The sequence below is a fragment of the Amphiura filiformis genome, chromosome 2 (genome assembly GCF_039555335.1).
Source record: "Amphiura filiformis chromosome 2, Afil_fr2py, whole genome shotgun sequence".
NCBI classification, from domain to species: domain Eukaryota; kingdom Metazoa; phylum Echinodermata; class Ophiuroidea; order Amphilepidida; family Amphiuridae; genus Amphiura; species Amphiura filiformis.
In genome coordinates this window covers 67,681,161-67,697,536 of record NC_092629.1, presented here as the reverse complement: position 1 = coordinate 67,697,536, position 16,376 = coordinate 67,681,161, and the positions used below count along the sequence as shown (strand labels likewise).

General features: G+C 39.2%; 2 protein-coding genes across 2 annotated transcripts; both read right to left on the bottom strand.

Moving 5' to 3' along the window:
* Positions 1-3,216: 3,216 nt before the first annotated feature.
* On the bottom strand, positions 3,217-3,852 carry LOC140142366 (uncharacterized). The gene has a single exon (XM_072164337.1). It carries the CDS (start codon positions 3,850-3,852, stop codon positions 3,217-3,219), a length of 636 nt encoding a protein of 211 aa, XP_072020438.1.
* Positions 3,853-3,916: 64 nt separating this feature from the next.
* LOC140142357 (craniofacial development protein 2-like) lies at positions 3,917-4,925 on the bottom strand. Its single transcript, XM_072164328.1, has 2 exons — positions 4,514-4,925; positions 3,917-4,479 (listed from the first exon to the last, which is right to left on the bottom strand). The coding sequence occupies exons 1-2, from the start codon at positions 4,923-4,925 to the stop codon at positions 3,917-3,919; spliced, it is 975 nt and encodes a 324-aa protein (XP_072020429.1).
* Between the last annotated feature and the right edge of the window lie 11,451 nt (positions 4,926-16,376).

Genomic DNA, 16,376 nt, shown 5'->3' with positions numbered 1-16,376 from the left:
GCGGCGTGCGGGACGGTGATATGCACAACAAAGGGTCGTACCACAACATGACCGAAGGAATGGTACGTATTGTCGACATGTGCGCTGGTAGTAAATTGCAAATTTCTTTGCTTTGCCGTAGTTGTTCGGCTCAAAAATAAAAGGGAATATATCTGACAGTAAAAGCTAACATTTTATGGCAAAGAAATGCTAATCTATTTTGTTTGAAAATGTTATAATATGGCTTTAAGTAAAGTGACACGGCTAGTCTGAAAGGGGTCTGCATACACCGCACAGGCTAGATATATATTGGGGTGTGTCGGGACATGATCTCAAATAATTTTAGATAGAACTATGCTTGTCCATGATTTTTCGTTATGTGCTTATAATGTATTGAATTAGCATAACATAGCGGATTTGAGGAGACCGAATTTAAGTTTGTGAGAGGTAAAATGTTTGAACTTTGGCAACATTGTTCTGATATTATCAAATTTATTAAGGTTTGAGGTGATATTAACTGAACCTAAATACCAATAAGTGTTGGTTAGAACTGAAATGCACTTGTAATGTACCAACTGGTTGTGTAAGAGAGCGGAGTTATAACAAATTATTGCTCTTACAATTAGTACCCATATTTGAATATAGGAATGGCCCACTGAGGCCAAATGTTATAAACTTAATATAAAATAAAAAACAGCATGAGTTCATTGGCCAACAAGGAATCCGCGCAGTTGTTTTTGTACCCTAAGCTTATAACATTTGACCCCAGGGGACCATTCCAACTTTCTGAGTACGTACCACTTTTAAGAGTCACATTCTAAGCTCTTTTTTGTTTTCTAAAAAATGGTACCATTGTGAGTGTATTTCAGCTATGACGAATGCCAGTTGCTGACGAAGTTTGAGAAATATCACCTCAAATCCCAATAAATTTTATAATAACAAAACAATGTTGTATAATGTCCGAAATTGTGTCCCTATAAAGCTCAAATTAATCCTTCTTAAATCCGCCATATTAGGCAAATGCACTACATTATGAGCACTATACGTAAACTCGTGGCAAGCATATTTTCTATCAAATAATTATTTGCACCATCTCACTACAAACCCAAATTAATATTTAGACTGTGATTTATACAGACCCCTTCCAGACTAGTGTTGGCACTTCATGAAGAAATGTTCCACGGTTAATGTCAAGTATGTATGTCAGAATTCTTTGTACGTATATTCTTTATCTATATTATTTTAGAGGTTCCGCAACAAGATGGGGTTCTGACGTATTTACAATGGAACACACATGTAGGCATATGTGACGCGATCAAGCAAAATCAGTCGGAACTCGGAAATATTGATTTTGAGATATAGCCAAACAAAGGATCTATTTCTTTTTGTTTCCTCTTGTTTTTGAAACTCTTTCATTGCTCATATCTTTGAACTGGCCGTTCTATTTCAATGGGGTTTTCTGCAAAATCCAGCTTTGTAAATGCTTTTCACTTTTCTATAAGAAACTGAAAATTAAATATTTCCGAGTTCCGACTGATTTTGCTTGATCGCATCACATATAGGTCTACTTCAAGCGTTATGAACTAATGTACGCACGCAGAAGCACTGATGTCAAGATCGCCGAGATATTGAAACCATAGCATCTATTTATGCCCGGGTGTCTCGGCCGGGTGTTAGCCTGTGAGTTGATCTTCTTAACACAAAATCCCGGGATCACATCCTGGATACACCCGTGTACCCATGGGCCGGGATTACATTTGATATGCGCATTAGTTGTATAATATTTTGGAAACGATTACCTTGCAAAAGCAGCTTTCTTTGTCATCATTCTTTATGTTTACTCACATTTTATTTTTGAAAGTTCACGGTCGTAGGAATAGCTTAGAACTAAATGATAATTAAAAAACCTCTTTTTTCCAAATTGCGTGTTGCATTAAAAACCTCAAACATTGACGAAATTTTAGCCTTGCTGTATCGCTTTCGGCCTTAATTTTTTTTTAAACACACGTGTCCATCGGACCAAAATTGAAAGTCATTGGTAGTGCCTCAAAATGGAACTAATATGTTATGTTTTGATTCACTTTGAATGAAAAAATGCAAAGGTTCATCGCTTTACACTTTAGATTCAATATGACTCAAATATAACAGTATAATTGTTGGCATGTCACGTCTATTTTCACTTCACTTACTTCACTTAAAGCTTTCCTCCCATGACATAGGTAGGTCCTGGAGATAGCTGCCTAGCCACTATGCTTCGCCACTCAGCTCTGTTGTTTGCCATCCGACCGGCTTCTACTACGGATTGGATTCCCACTGCACTGCAGTTTGCTTGAATGTTGTCCATCCAGCGCATTGGGGGTCTTCCTTTTGGTCGTTTCCCTGGGATTATTCCTTCTAATACGATTTTTGGATATCTGGATGGAGGCATTCTTTTCACATGGCCATAGTAGGACAGCTGTTTTGCACGGATCTTGTTCATTACAGTGCACTGGTAATCAAGGGTGTCTCTGATTGAGGTGTTCCTAATCCTGTCCCTTCTAGTAACACACAGGATTTTTCTGAGACAAGCCATTTCAAATACCAGAAGTCGCTGCTCATCACGTTTTGTGATTGTCCAGGCTTCAGAGGCATATGTTGCTATAGAAAGCACCAGTACTTTGTACAATTCCAATTTTGTTATGGTAGATATTTCTTTGGATTTCCAGATGGGGTTGAGTTTTTGCATGATGCCCATGGCCAAGCCAATTCTCCTTTTGATGTCCTTCTCGCTGCTTGCCTTTTCAGTGATCACTCCACCTAGATAGATGAATGATTCCACCTGCTCAAGGGTGGAATTTCCAATGGATATGGTGGCTTTTGCTGTTTCTCTACCAATCACCTGGACTTCGGTTTTAGCGATGTTTATGGTCAGACCAAACCTCATGCTTTCATTGTGTACTTTGTCGACTAGAATTTGGAGGTTACTTCCAGAGACGGCCAGTAAAACAATATCATCGGCAAATCTCAGGTTGTTGATGAGCTGTCCTTGAATTGTAATTCCAATGCCGACATCTTCAATAGCTAGGCGTAGGACCAGTTCCAGCAAGATGTTAAACAGCTGGGGGGGGGAGAGAATGCAACCCTGTCTGACTCCTGTTTGAGTGGTAAACCAGTTTGTCAGCTCTTCATTCACTCTTACTGCACTTTTAGAGGTGTTATATAAGGCTTGGAGAAGTCTAACCATTTTTCTAGAGTAGCCTAGGTGGTCCATAGCCTTCCAAAGACCTTCTTGCCAAACAGTATCAAAAGCTTTTGATAGTCGATGTAGCAGCAGTATAGTGGTTTCCCTATCTCCGTGCATTTTTCAGCCAGTTGTCGTAGCGAAAACAATTGGTCCACTGTACTCCTGCCTGCTCTAAATCCTGCCTGAGATTCTGAGAGGATCTCTTCAGTTTTCTTCTGGATTCTAGATTGGATGATCGAGCAAAATACTTTCCCTACCAAGTTCAGGTCCATTTTATCCTTTTTCTTAAATATGGGGACAATGATTGCCTTCCCCCAGTCCTCAGGAATTACTTCAGACTCCCATATCTTGTTACAGAGTTTTAGAAGAGCATTACATCCAGCTTCTCCTGCTGCCTTGATTTCTTCCGCTGATATACCATCTTCTGCTGCTGCTTTATTTCCCTTGAGGCGTTTGATGGCCAGTTCCACTTCAGATTTGAGAATGTGGGGCTCTATGTCTTCTGTTGAAGTACTTGGTAGAGACTGTAAGATACTTGTATCGGATGGGATGGGTTGATTATACAGCTCTTCATAGTTTTCTTTCCATCTGTCCTTTATTTTCTTGTCGTCGGTGAGCACCTCGCCACCTTTGTCCTTTACACCTCTCATACGAGTAGATTTTGATCCAGTGATGGTCTTGATGGTAGTGTAAACCTCTTTGGTTTTCTTTGCATCATTTGCATGCTCCACATCTTTGCACAGATTTTGAAGCCATACTTCTTTTGCACTCTTTACACTTCCGTTTTATTTCTCTGTTGAGAAAGTTGTACCTTGGCTTTTTTGAGTTGTCTTTGAGTCTTTCCTGCTTCACCTTACTTCTTTCTTCCGTCAGCTTAAGAACTTCGGCAGTTAACCAAGGTTTTTGTCTCTGAGGTTTCTTTGCTCCTAGGACCTTGTCAGCTGTTTCATTAAAGCCTGACTTAATATTCTGCCATAGCTCTTCCGTCTCTATGTCTGTGTCGGGTAGTTCAATTAGTGGGTTAAATTTTCCACCAATAATTGTTACTTGGTAGTCACTGTAAGTCTGCTGTAGGTACAGTTTGCTTACATCAAATTTCTTGATCTTGCATTGTTTCCCTCTGGATCTAAGTTTCAGTTTAATGTTGGCTAAAACAAGTTGGTGGTCAGATCCGATGTCTGCGCTGGGAAAGCTGCGCGAGGAAGTCATCTGGGGATTCCCAGGTCCACTGGCGACTTGGTTTGGAGTCTTTGAAGAGAGTGTTTGTGATACACAGGCTATTCGATGAACAAAAGCTGAGCAGCTTTTCACCTCTGTCGTTTGCTTCTCCAATACCAAACTTCCCAATAACGCCATTCCATGGTTCCCAGTCGATACCAACTTTCGCGTTGAAATCACCCATGATGATAAGGATGTCTTGGGAAGGTGTTTTATTTATTTCCAATTGCAGTTGGTCATAAAAGTCTTCAAAATCTTCGTCAGGGTATGACGTTGTAGGTGCATACACCTGCATAATGGTAGCTGTTCCTATTTGAGTGCGAAGCCTTGCTGTAATTAGCCTTTCTGAAATAGGATTGTAGCCGAGGAGTGATCTCTGGGCATTCTTGTTGAGAATTAAGGCAACCCCTGCTCTGTGAGTAGATCCACTACCGGCGCTCAATATTTGGTAACCATCTTGTGTGAAATCTCCTGATTCTATCCAATGGGTTTCTGATATACCCATTATCTCCCACTTGTAGTTCTCCAATTGGTGAATAAGTAATTATAAGTTGCCAGGCTGATGAAGGGTCCTGACATTCCATGTCCCGATACCAATATAAAAGTGCCCTTCTATCATCAGGGTTATTAGCAGCATCCCGTCTAATTGGGTTTCGGAGTGGTGTTCGCCCTGCTGTAGGAGGACCATCACTCTTTCCGATTGGCTTTAGGGGTGGTGCATCATCATGCACTAGATGGTGATCCAGGCCCTGAGTTAGTCGGTGCGAATGTAAATCCGGGGCTTTAACCCGGGTGCTGTTTGTTGAACTCATCATAGTGGTTAAGTTTCAGTTATCTAAACCAAGGTAGGACGAAGGACCAGTTCTCTCACTACAGGTCACTAACTGGTGACTTTGTTAGATTTATTTCTCCTCCTAACTGTAGACAAACCTGGAGATAAGGCTCGATGATCTTGAAGATGATGTTATACAGTAAGCAAAATCTGCAACCCTCCAGACTGCTCCAACAGCCTTTCAGATCACAGACTATTGCTCCCAGAGCCCCCGTCTGTTAACTCTACCGCAAGGCAAAGCCGTAACAGGTGGTACCCGATTGACTTGCAATCTTCGTGAACGTGGGGGTTGGTAACTACAGAGAGGCGATTAGGAACAGGAGGACTGATGGAAATGCCTCTTGTGCATACAACCTTGGAGTATAGTAAGAATAGCAAAGCAAGCAAAGGGTAAGAAGCATGCAGAAGAAAGGCAAGGGCATGCAGGGAGAAAGATGGGTTAGGTAGGGAGAGCAAAGCAGGTTGGAGTTGCGCTTCATGCAGCCTTTTTAACCCTTTCTAAATAGCAGTGCATATAAATGTAGAGGAAGTGATTTTTAAAAGACTCATCAATATTTCAAAAGACATTGTTCTGTGCCACTCTGACACGACTCTCTGATATAAAACTAATTACTTGAATGTGTCACTTGCCTATGGGGCATGCTGTACGCTTAGTTGTACAGTTTACCGAAATATCTAGTAGCTTTCAAGTTCACCATCGTGCTCATCAACCAAGGGAAAAGAAGATTTTCAAACTGCTCTGCAATAGCCCAGTGATAAGATTTTTCATTTACACAATAAAGTTCAAAAGGACAGTAACTCATTGTAGTGCACATCACATAATACTAATTTTGCAATGCGAATTAATTGGATGTGTCACTTGCTTATGGGGCATGCTGTACGCTTAGTTGTATAATTTAGTTTACCGAAATATCTAGATGAAGCGACTTATTTTTTGTTGTAACCATAAATTGCAGGCTTTCAAGGTTTACTCATAGGTAGCTTTCAAAGTTCACCATCGTGCTCATCAACCAAGGGAAAAGAAGATTTTCCAACTGCTTTGCAATAGCCCAGTGATAGGATTTTTCATTTACACAATAAAGAACTCACTGTAGTGCAACTCACATAATACTACTTATATGAAGGTAAACATTTTGAAAAAGCCTCTGCAGGTCACACCTTTCTTAAATTTATTTAATTTGCTGTCCGATAACTTTTTATTCAGTGGGGTTCTGATTGGCCGTCTCACGTCATGAAAAAGATTGATCCTCGTTCGCTCTAACCAAGACTCGTAACATGGCGTGATCTACATTACACCAAATGGGGCACGCGCGTCAATCAGCACAACTATTTACATTTTGTTAAAAGTATACTGTATAACTCTTTAAATAACATATTGCCCATCTCTTCATCAAAGTAAAGTGTCTGATATTTACAGTGTCAATCCTGTGGCCTTTCAGAGAGCCAAGGTAACAGCAAAAAAAATCTAAAACCTTTCAGTTTAACCCTCTAGCAATGCGTTTCATCATTCACAACCTGAGAGAGTGTTTCATGTACACAATATTGGTAAGTTGTATTCAGAACCTCTCTCGCTCCTAAATTGTCCGAAAACGCTGATCCGTTCCTTTGTTTAGTTGTAGCTTGTGTTGTAGGAATTGTATGCCTGAGTAATGACATGAACAGGTACGAGAATTAATAGAATATCTCTTCATGACGTAAAACTTGCCCTTTCAAATCATCACCTATTAACGCCACCAATAGAACTTACATAAAGAGGCGTTTGTGTGGACTGGAGAACATGGCATGCTTTGTTTGAAACGAAGAAGGTTTAGCATTAATAAAACAGTAGGCCCTGTCTGATTATATATTATTCCCATGCTATGTCATTCTTATACCCTTGCATCTCAATCATGCTCACCTGTCACAATTTCTTCAATAATAGCATTTTTGTACATGTAACGAATAACAGCTAATGATCTTTCACTGCTGTGCAGTAATTATGGGGCAGTAATGATCAACTTCATCATCAGTCGGATGCGGAGCAGGCGACTACTTTTTCTGGCTGCAAAATCCCTACAGTATCTCCTAGGAGGTGCTTGACATACCACAAGTAGAGTGTGCGCGGCCGTCCCGACTACAAGCTTTCTCCAACTCCTGCGATCTTGGGCAAGCGAAACAATTTTGTTTGGCTGCAGCATCCCTTCAGTATCTCCCAGGAGGCACTGGGCATACTACGGTGTACAGTGTGCGCGGCGGTCCCGGTTTCCTCTTCGCATGTGGTGGAGTGGAGTGTTGGTGTAGATGGTTTCATTTGGAATCCGATCTTGATGTTTAACATGATTCTGTAGCAAGATGATGCAAAGGGATTATTCTTGATATCCGTGTCTTTGATAGTTACCCATGACTCGCACCCGTACAGAAAGACAGTAACACAAGTTGCCTCAAACATCTTGATTTTTGTTTCGATTGGCAGAGATGGGCTTCTCCAAAGGCGTTCCAGTTTCCAGAAAGCAGCCCAGGCTAGTGATTTTCTTCAATTAGGTATCCAGCACTAGAGCCCATCTTGGAACCCAAGTACTTGAAGTCTGTGACATGGTTGATCATAGATTACAAGTGCTGGTTGTGCATTACAGTTTGTAGTCATAAATTCTGTCTTAGGTGCGCTGATGACAAGGCCCGGACCTGCTGCTGCAGTTGCAGTCCTAGTAAGCTGCGACTGGACCCGGGCTATAGAATATTACATCAGGGCAATACCATCAGCAACCGACGCAACTGAACTAAGCACAGCTACCTTTCCATCCTGCATTTTAACATCAGGAGCCTCAAAAAACATACAGCCGGTGTTGCAATTTGTTTCTATGCTTGATCATCACTTTGAATTGTACGGCTTTACAGAAACGTGGTTTTCCCATGATGATGATGCAAATCTGGCTGATAAGTAATTATTCACCAGTTAAAGAAAGACTCCGGCAATCACACTATTGTGCCATATTATGTTAGAATACAAATTATCAAGTCATTCTACACTAAATAAATTTGAATAATTTACTCGGACGAAACAAACATTATAAACTTCCTGACTTTTTTACTGATATTATTGGTAACAAATCACCAATGCCCATAAAATTGCCACCAAATCAACGATTTTTTCACAAACATTGGTGCTTTTCTTGCTGATTAAATTCTACGTCAAAGTGGCGATATTTAGGTTCCTTATTAAATAGTATTTCTCTATCCCCTACCCTATCAGTGCATTGTGGGTATAGATCCAGTAATTTAACTTTGATGAATTATACACGCCCGAAAGTTCCAAGCAGGAAGCTGTACTACTACTAGTTGCTGTTGGTAACAACTTACAGATACTCCTTGATGACTAAATGCGACGATATACCTGCAACGTGAACGGTTTCTATAGAATGTAAGTGAATTACAATTGAACGAAAATCACTGTTTCTTCTGAAAATAAACACTCACTTGAAGGCGTGCTTTGAAACAAAGTCGACTTAGCGATAAAACAACATATATAGTTACTCAATAGACTATAATCCCACGCCAAGTCACTATTCGTTTCCGTTATGTTATGCACTAGCTTCTCCATCGTGCTCATCGGTCGGAACAAATTTCTTCAAAGTTGACATGATCATTTTAGCCTACAGCGCAGTGTTCAATAGGGATTAACGAACTACGTCATTAGAAATTACACCAATTATGCTCATGGTGATGTATCATGGTTATATTTGTTGGTTTTGTGTATGAAAGTTTATTGTTAATTGAATGACGTCTCCGCCATGCATTTTAAAGTATAGGCTTGTTAGAGGTTATTGACTGCGCATCAGTTGTTTTAGGATATTACAAATTCTCGCGAAGCGCGCGAAATTTTTTGTCATATTGAAGCTATAGTAAATAGTGTATTGTTATCTTCAGTAGATAGCATGCTGGAATCTTCAGCATCATTAGTAGATAGCATGATGGTATCTTCAGTACATAAACATGCACGGATAATAATGAACTTTTTAGATAAATATTATCAAAGTTTAGCAATAACTTAAATAGCAAACTATTACACATTGAGGAATCCAAATTTTTGATATGTTATGAAATACAAAATTTTGAAAGTATTTGCTTACGGTAATAAAATATTTATCGAAGGAAACGTTTGCAATAGTATCAGACAGTTGAACATAATAAACAATTTTGCCGCATCTGGTGATGTTCACCGCCTTTGCATTAAAAATGTACAGGAAGACCAATTGCCGTGCCGAAAAGTCATTTCCAGACTTCCTGTCTACAAGCTGTTATGGCAGTTAACCAATTTCATATTTATATCCTATTCTGAGTTCATACAGTATAATTTGAACTTTTGGAGAAATGCACCACAATCTTTCCTAAATCCTTTGTTGACAATGCTGTACACACACGGATTCACTGCATAATTGATGATAAAAAGATCCGAAAAAAGTAAGAAATACTTTCGACCAAGAAATCTTGATAAAGAAATCATTCCAAATGTGATTACACATATTACGCTGGCTATGAACAGCATCAAGGTAACTTTGCCAATTAGGCAATATTTTGGCTGTTTCGGTGGTTCTGTAACCAATTCAGGAATTTTTGGAGTTGCCCGATCAACATCATTTGGGGGACACGAAGCCGACATTGGACTATGTGCCCCATTACGTGTGCCTTCATTATTGACCACACTATTATCAGCTTTGTCTGAAACTACACCTGGAATTTGATGCCAGTTGACAATGTATCTCTCACCATGAAAAATTGAACTTGATGATTGTATGTCGCTGAGGCAATTACCCTTTCTATCAGTTTCAAAGTTTGCGGCATTGTTAAGATCTGTGAAATCCAGCTGTATTGAATTGGTACCCATCCCTCTCTGTTTGGAGGTAGTTTGTTCTTTTAAAATACCACTCATGTCTTGTATGTGATCATTGGATACAGTATGATCCTCACACTGCTTCACTTGTGAGCTCCGATTCTTTGGAGACCGATTTGAATCCTGATCTTGTCCGGAAGTTAGATCAGGTGATATTCTCTTTTGTAACATAACTGCGATTTTAACGTACAGACTTAACAAGATAATGGTAAACACTGTAACTGGAATAATATTAACAATTGCCACTCCCGGTGTCATTTTTTTCGTAGAAGCAATGGAAATGCAATTTATTACATCATCATCACTATTAATTACACCCATTACTGCACGAATAAAAGTAAGAATAATGGCGGTTAAAGTACAACAACCAACTAGTCTAAATGCTCTCCGTCTGCCAGCAAACTCATTGCGCTCAAAAGTTTTCACCGATTGATACCTTTCAAAAGCTGCCAACACAAGTAGGAACAATTCCCAATAGGTGGCATATAGAAACACTCCTTTTGCCAGTGCACAACACATGATGGGCATCGGTTTAATCATGTAGCTACGTTGATGAGTTACTATGTATCGATGAGGCAACTGGATGCAACCAAAGAGATCCGCTATTGCGAGCCAAAATATAGCAATCTGATTTGGTTTCATCTTAGCTGTGCAGGTGTAAAGAGTCATTAGTATTAAGATGTTCCCTGGTATACCAATGACACCAACAATACCATACCAGATAGCAGTAATGGTACTGCTATGATCCCACATGGTAGTATTCAATAAACAGTCAGATTCATTTAAACAGGCACTCATGTTGGAAACGGGATGTTTAAATTATTAATGCAACAGTATGGTACATGTTTACTGGTATTAATCAATTTCAAGATATGTGTGTACCGTGGTGATGAATTGTGCACAAAAACTTGAGAATATCAAAGGGGTACAGATGAGGGTGACAGTCCCACAATGATATGCAGAATAATGCTGAGATCCAATTTTCAAGAAAAGATCATCTTGCGCACATATCTACATTGTAATAAAAATGTACATTAAAACAGTGCATTCTACATGCATACGATCATGCCAAACAAGGCTGTAGTTAGTAATTTTAGCATACACACTTAAATTATAAGATGCAGATCATCTACAGTGTTGCCAAAACTGTTCAGTATTAAAGGCGAAGGTTGCAGGGAATATTATTGCCGGAGTTGCCCAATTTTAATCAGCTCAAAAAAAGAACACCCAATACTGGATATTTGGGCGGAACAACACTTGAATGTCAAAACCTCTCGTGCTTACTATCAATATAAATGGTTACAGAACCATATCATTGTCGTTGCAATTCAGAACTATCTGTAATAGAGGCCTTGCATGTGACGTATCATCCCGTAAATATGGCGGACTACTCAAATGCATTCAACAAAAGCATGCTTGCAATCTTCCGTGACAGTTCGTCTCACACATAACCCTGCACCACGATCAAATAGGTTGATGACAACATTTGATTGAATGGACTGCACTCCACCATAACTACGGTGAAGGACACCGGCTCAAATCCTTTGTTTGGAGCCAATCGATAATTTCATGCAGGGCCTCTATAAACAGAATGTTAATTACTTTGTCCATATTTACAACTGACGAAGCGGTGAATATTGGGAATGCAAGTTTTTATCGACTGCTCTTTGTGTTTCCCACTTCTGCAACCTTTTATTTTCGTGATCAATACAAGAATAGTTCTTGTTTATCACACATTTTCTCTCGAATGATCGAGCTCATCACCTGGGCTCATCAGGGGGTCACTGATTCAAATCTCAAATGTAAGTAGCCCCAGGGGTATGACTTGGGTTACAACAATTTCCATTTGTTGACCCTCCCCCAAAAAAAAAAACACCACACACACCACTGAGTAGCCCAATTCATTGCCTAGATCGCAGTACTGGCAACAGTAACACTGATCATCTGTTGCACAAACAGCTACTTCAACCATTTACTTTTATCTTGTAGTTCATCACATCTTATTTACGGTCAATTCTTGATCACAACACTTAACTGCAATTTTTCAAATAAAGTATAAACAGTATTATTAGCTAAATGCCTTATCAGATATTTTATCACATTTTCAACTACTTGTCTTTTATCTTGCACTACATCACCTGTTACCTTCTTTTTCCTTTTTCTTTGTTGCCATATGGTTTTATAGCCATTTCTCCCAACACTTATTGGTTATTTAAAGGAGTATTTTCGTGATCCTAACATCCTCTTTTTGTGACATTATTTTTTCAATAAATATTCACTGCTGACATCATAGACACGTTCATTTTTAGCATTAAATCACACGTGCCATCACCTGTTTAATCCAATAAACATTAAGGGGGTACTACACCCCTGGCCAATTTTGTGCCTATTTTTTTTTGCATTTTTCTCAAAAATTATAGCGCACTGGTGACAAGGTGTGATATAAAATTGGATCGATTGAGCCCATATTTATTGGTCGAGCTATGAGTTTTAAAATATTGGACGAGACGTAGTCGAGTCCAATATTTTAAAACTCATAGCGAGACCAATAAATATTGGGCGTAAAGCATCCAATTTTATCATTATTATGTTTTGGATCCAATATTTTTACACACTTGGATCCATCAAAACATAATAATGTATATTATAGGGGCAAGGACTACAACTACTGCACTGAAAATTCAGCAACTCAAGGCAAGTAGTTATTTATTTATTGATCAAATATTGGGTTTCCCTCATTTTTGACTGTAACTCCACAACGGTTGTCTGTGCTGAAATAACTTTTCCAGTGCAGAAGTACCCCATTAAATCACAGATGACATGATATAGCTATATCGAAAACCTATAAAAACAAAAAAATATCAGCATACGGTCATTTTCAAATACGTGACTTAGTGTGTTAACATAATCATGTTATCGAGTCCGCATCATAAACCAAAAGAAGTGTTTGATTGTCTTGGATTGCCTGTGCGCCCCATTTTCAGGAAAAACTCAAATACGGAAGAAAGAAGCTTGTGCGCTCAGGAAAAATATGTGAAAACTGAGTTGCATTGCAGAATGTGAAATATGTGGCTATATTTCAAAAATAGAGCGAAAACAGAGCAGAATGTGAGATATGTAGCTCCACCGTTAGGGGTTGTGCAATAATTATGAGCCCTGGGGGAGGGTAAAATTTGGGGGGGGGGAGGGGTAAGAAATCTTTGGCGAGCCGAAAGGGGGGGGGCAAACAATTTTTGGCCAGCCGAGAGGGGGGGGGCAAGCGATTTTTGGCACACGCATTCACGGGGCGCCTTTTTAATAAAACGCTCTAAAAAGGCTCAGGAAAACGTTACGGTACGGAAACGCTTAAATATGCGCTCGCAACATACACCTAGACCATTTAAAGTTTGGAATTTGGGATCCCAAAAATTTGACATGTTCAAGGGGGGGGGCAAAGAATTTTTGACAGCCCGGAGGGGGGCAAGCGATTTTTTGCGGGCCAAGAGGGGGGGGCGGCAAGCGATTTTTGGCGAGCCGTTCAGAAATTTTACCCCCCTGGGGGCTGATAATTATTGCACAGCCCCTTAGAGGGCAGCATCCTCTCTGCTTACCGCTCTGTTAAAAAACAGAGCAGATTTCTCCGTGGTACGTATTTAAAAAACAGAGCGGAATGTGAAATATAAAATATTTGGCTATATTTCAACAACAGAGTGGAATATGAAATAGAGCGACAAACAGAGCAGAATGTGAAATATGTAGCTCCACCATTAGAGGGCAGCATCCTCTCTGTTTACCGCTCTGTTTGAAAACAGAGCAGATTTATCTGTTTATATTTTTCAGAGTGGAATATAAAATTTGGTGCTATATTTAAAAACAGAGCGAAGCACAGAGCAGAAAGTGAAATATGTGGCTCCACCGTTAGAGGCCAGCATCCTCTCTGTTTACCGCTCTGTTTAAAAACAGAGAAGATTTCTCTGTGGTTATATTTAAAAAACAGAGCGAAAAACAGAGCAAATGTAAAATATGAAATCTGTTGCTATATTTCAAAAATAGAGCGAAAAACTGAGTGGAATATGAAATCTGGTGGTATATTTCAAAAACAGAGCAGAAAGTGAAATGCGGGCTCTATTTCAAAAACAGAGCGAAAATCTGAGTGGAATTGCAGAATGTGTAATATGTGGCTATATTTCAAAAATAGAGCGAAAAACAGAGCAGAATGTGAAATATGTAGCTCCACCGTGAGAGGGCAGCATCCTCTCTGTTTATATTTCAAAAACAGAGCGAAAAACAGAGCAGAATGTGAAATATGAAATCTGTTGCTATATTTCAAAAATAGAGCGAAAAACAGAGTGGAATATGAAATCTGGTGGTATATTTCAAAAACAGAGCGAAAATCTTGAGTGGAATTGCAGAATGTGTAATATGTGGCTATATTTCAAAAATAGAGCGAAAAACAGAGCAGAATGTGAAATATTTAGCTCCGCCATTTAGAGGACAGCATCCTCTCTGTTTACCGCTCTGTTTAAAAACAGAGCAGATTTCTCTGTGGTTATATTTCAAAAACAGAGCGAAAAACAGAGCAGAAAGTGAAATGCGGGCTCTATTTCAAAAACAGAGCGAAAATCTGAGTGGAATTGCAGATGTGAAATATGTGGCTTTATTTCAAAAATAGAGCGAAAAACAGAGCAGAATGTGAAATATGTAGCTCCACCGTTAGAGGGCAACATCCTCTCTGTTTACCGCTCTGTTTGAAAGCAGAGCAGATTTTTCTTATCCTAAATCGTGCCATAGATGTAATAGAGCAATAGATAACAATAACAATAGGTCCGATTTTCAGGTGCAATCAATTGTCTCCATTAATTCCCTGTTTTGGGGCAAGCTTACGGCATGGGTTCTTGGGGTTTTTTTTTGGGGGGGATGGGTTGCGTTTATATCTATATTTAGGGTACGATTGGTGACTGGGTTAGGCTTATTGTAAGGCTATGATCAGAATAAAGACAAGAACATATTATTTGATTTCTTTTGATTTTTCGGTTTTCTGCATTTTTTCCAGTTTCCGTATTGAGTTTCAACCGAAAGAAAGTCAGTACAATCAGTGCATGTTTAACACTCGTTTTACTAGAGTTGGTATACGCTCAAGAAAGAAGCGCGAGTCTATACTTTTTACCCATTTTAGTGGAAAAAGATGACTCATGGCCGTACCGCATTGTAAGTGATTATTGATCTGAAACTCAGAATAACGATTTCCATTCATATTTAGCCCAAAACAATTTCAAATAGAGCGGTTTATCGAATTTGAATTCATTTATTTGCTACTTTTATTTTTACACTCTCTTCAGCCTTTAAGTTGAAGTGGTTTTTGATTGGGCAGTCCTCATTTACTTCGTCTGCCCTCTTCACCAATTATTTGTCCTGGTTGCAGGTGTGCTTAATTAGGCTTAATTGTTACTATATGTAATCCCTGTCAATCATCTTTGCTTCTTTTCATTTTGCATGATCTGTTCTAGTCATTCATCTTCAAACATCTTACTTTGTTAACTTGTGTGGGTCTGTCTCTCTGTTGATTTTTCCCCACCCACCCTTGTCCAACTTGTGGTCAAGTTTTGTTTACCATGTATGTCTTACCATTAATGTGTTGTCCGTGATTATTAGAGTGTAGTGTTTAGTGTAGTGTAGTTAGTTGGAGTCTTTATTCTCATTTTGTCCATATCATGAACAACAATGATAATAAAAGTCTACTTAATCCAAATACTGTGTCTCTTTCTTTTATTGAAGACTGTATGAATTAAAAACTTATTTAAGATTCCGCAATAATAAAGCATTCCTGCTCTAGAGAATAGGACTCGGGTGGTATTGTTCAGATTATGGATTAGAAAATCCACTGGAGAGACAAAATGCTTCATATAGGCATAGAAAGTCTTTTTAAGCTTCTCAATGACTATTTCTATGCCAAAATTTGAATATTTAACAGAAATAACCAACGGCTAGATTAGTCTAGCAGTTAAATGAAGAACTGAATTTTTGTTCACAACACATAAAGTTGATCACCTGAAATGTTCAACCTTCTTCAGCAGACTGATCCAGTTCGTTGATCAATTTGACTCTTGACTTGTGACGTCAGAACTGGATCGTGGGCTTGCTAGGTTGTAGCGTCCCCTGTCCTTATTCAAAGAAGGTTGGTTGGCCCTGATGTTAATGGCCCCTTTGACTCCACTTTCGAAGTACCGTGGTTCTCTTTCGGTCCACGTGATGTCCTGGGGACTCTATGTGTATGTGCT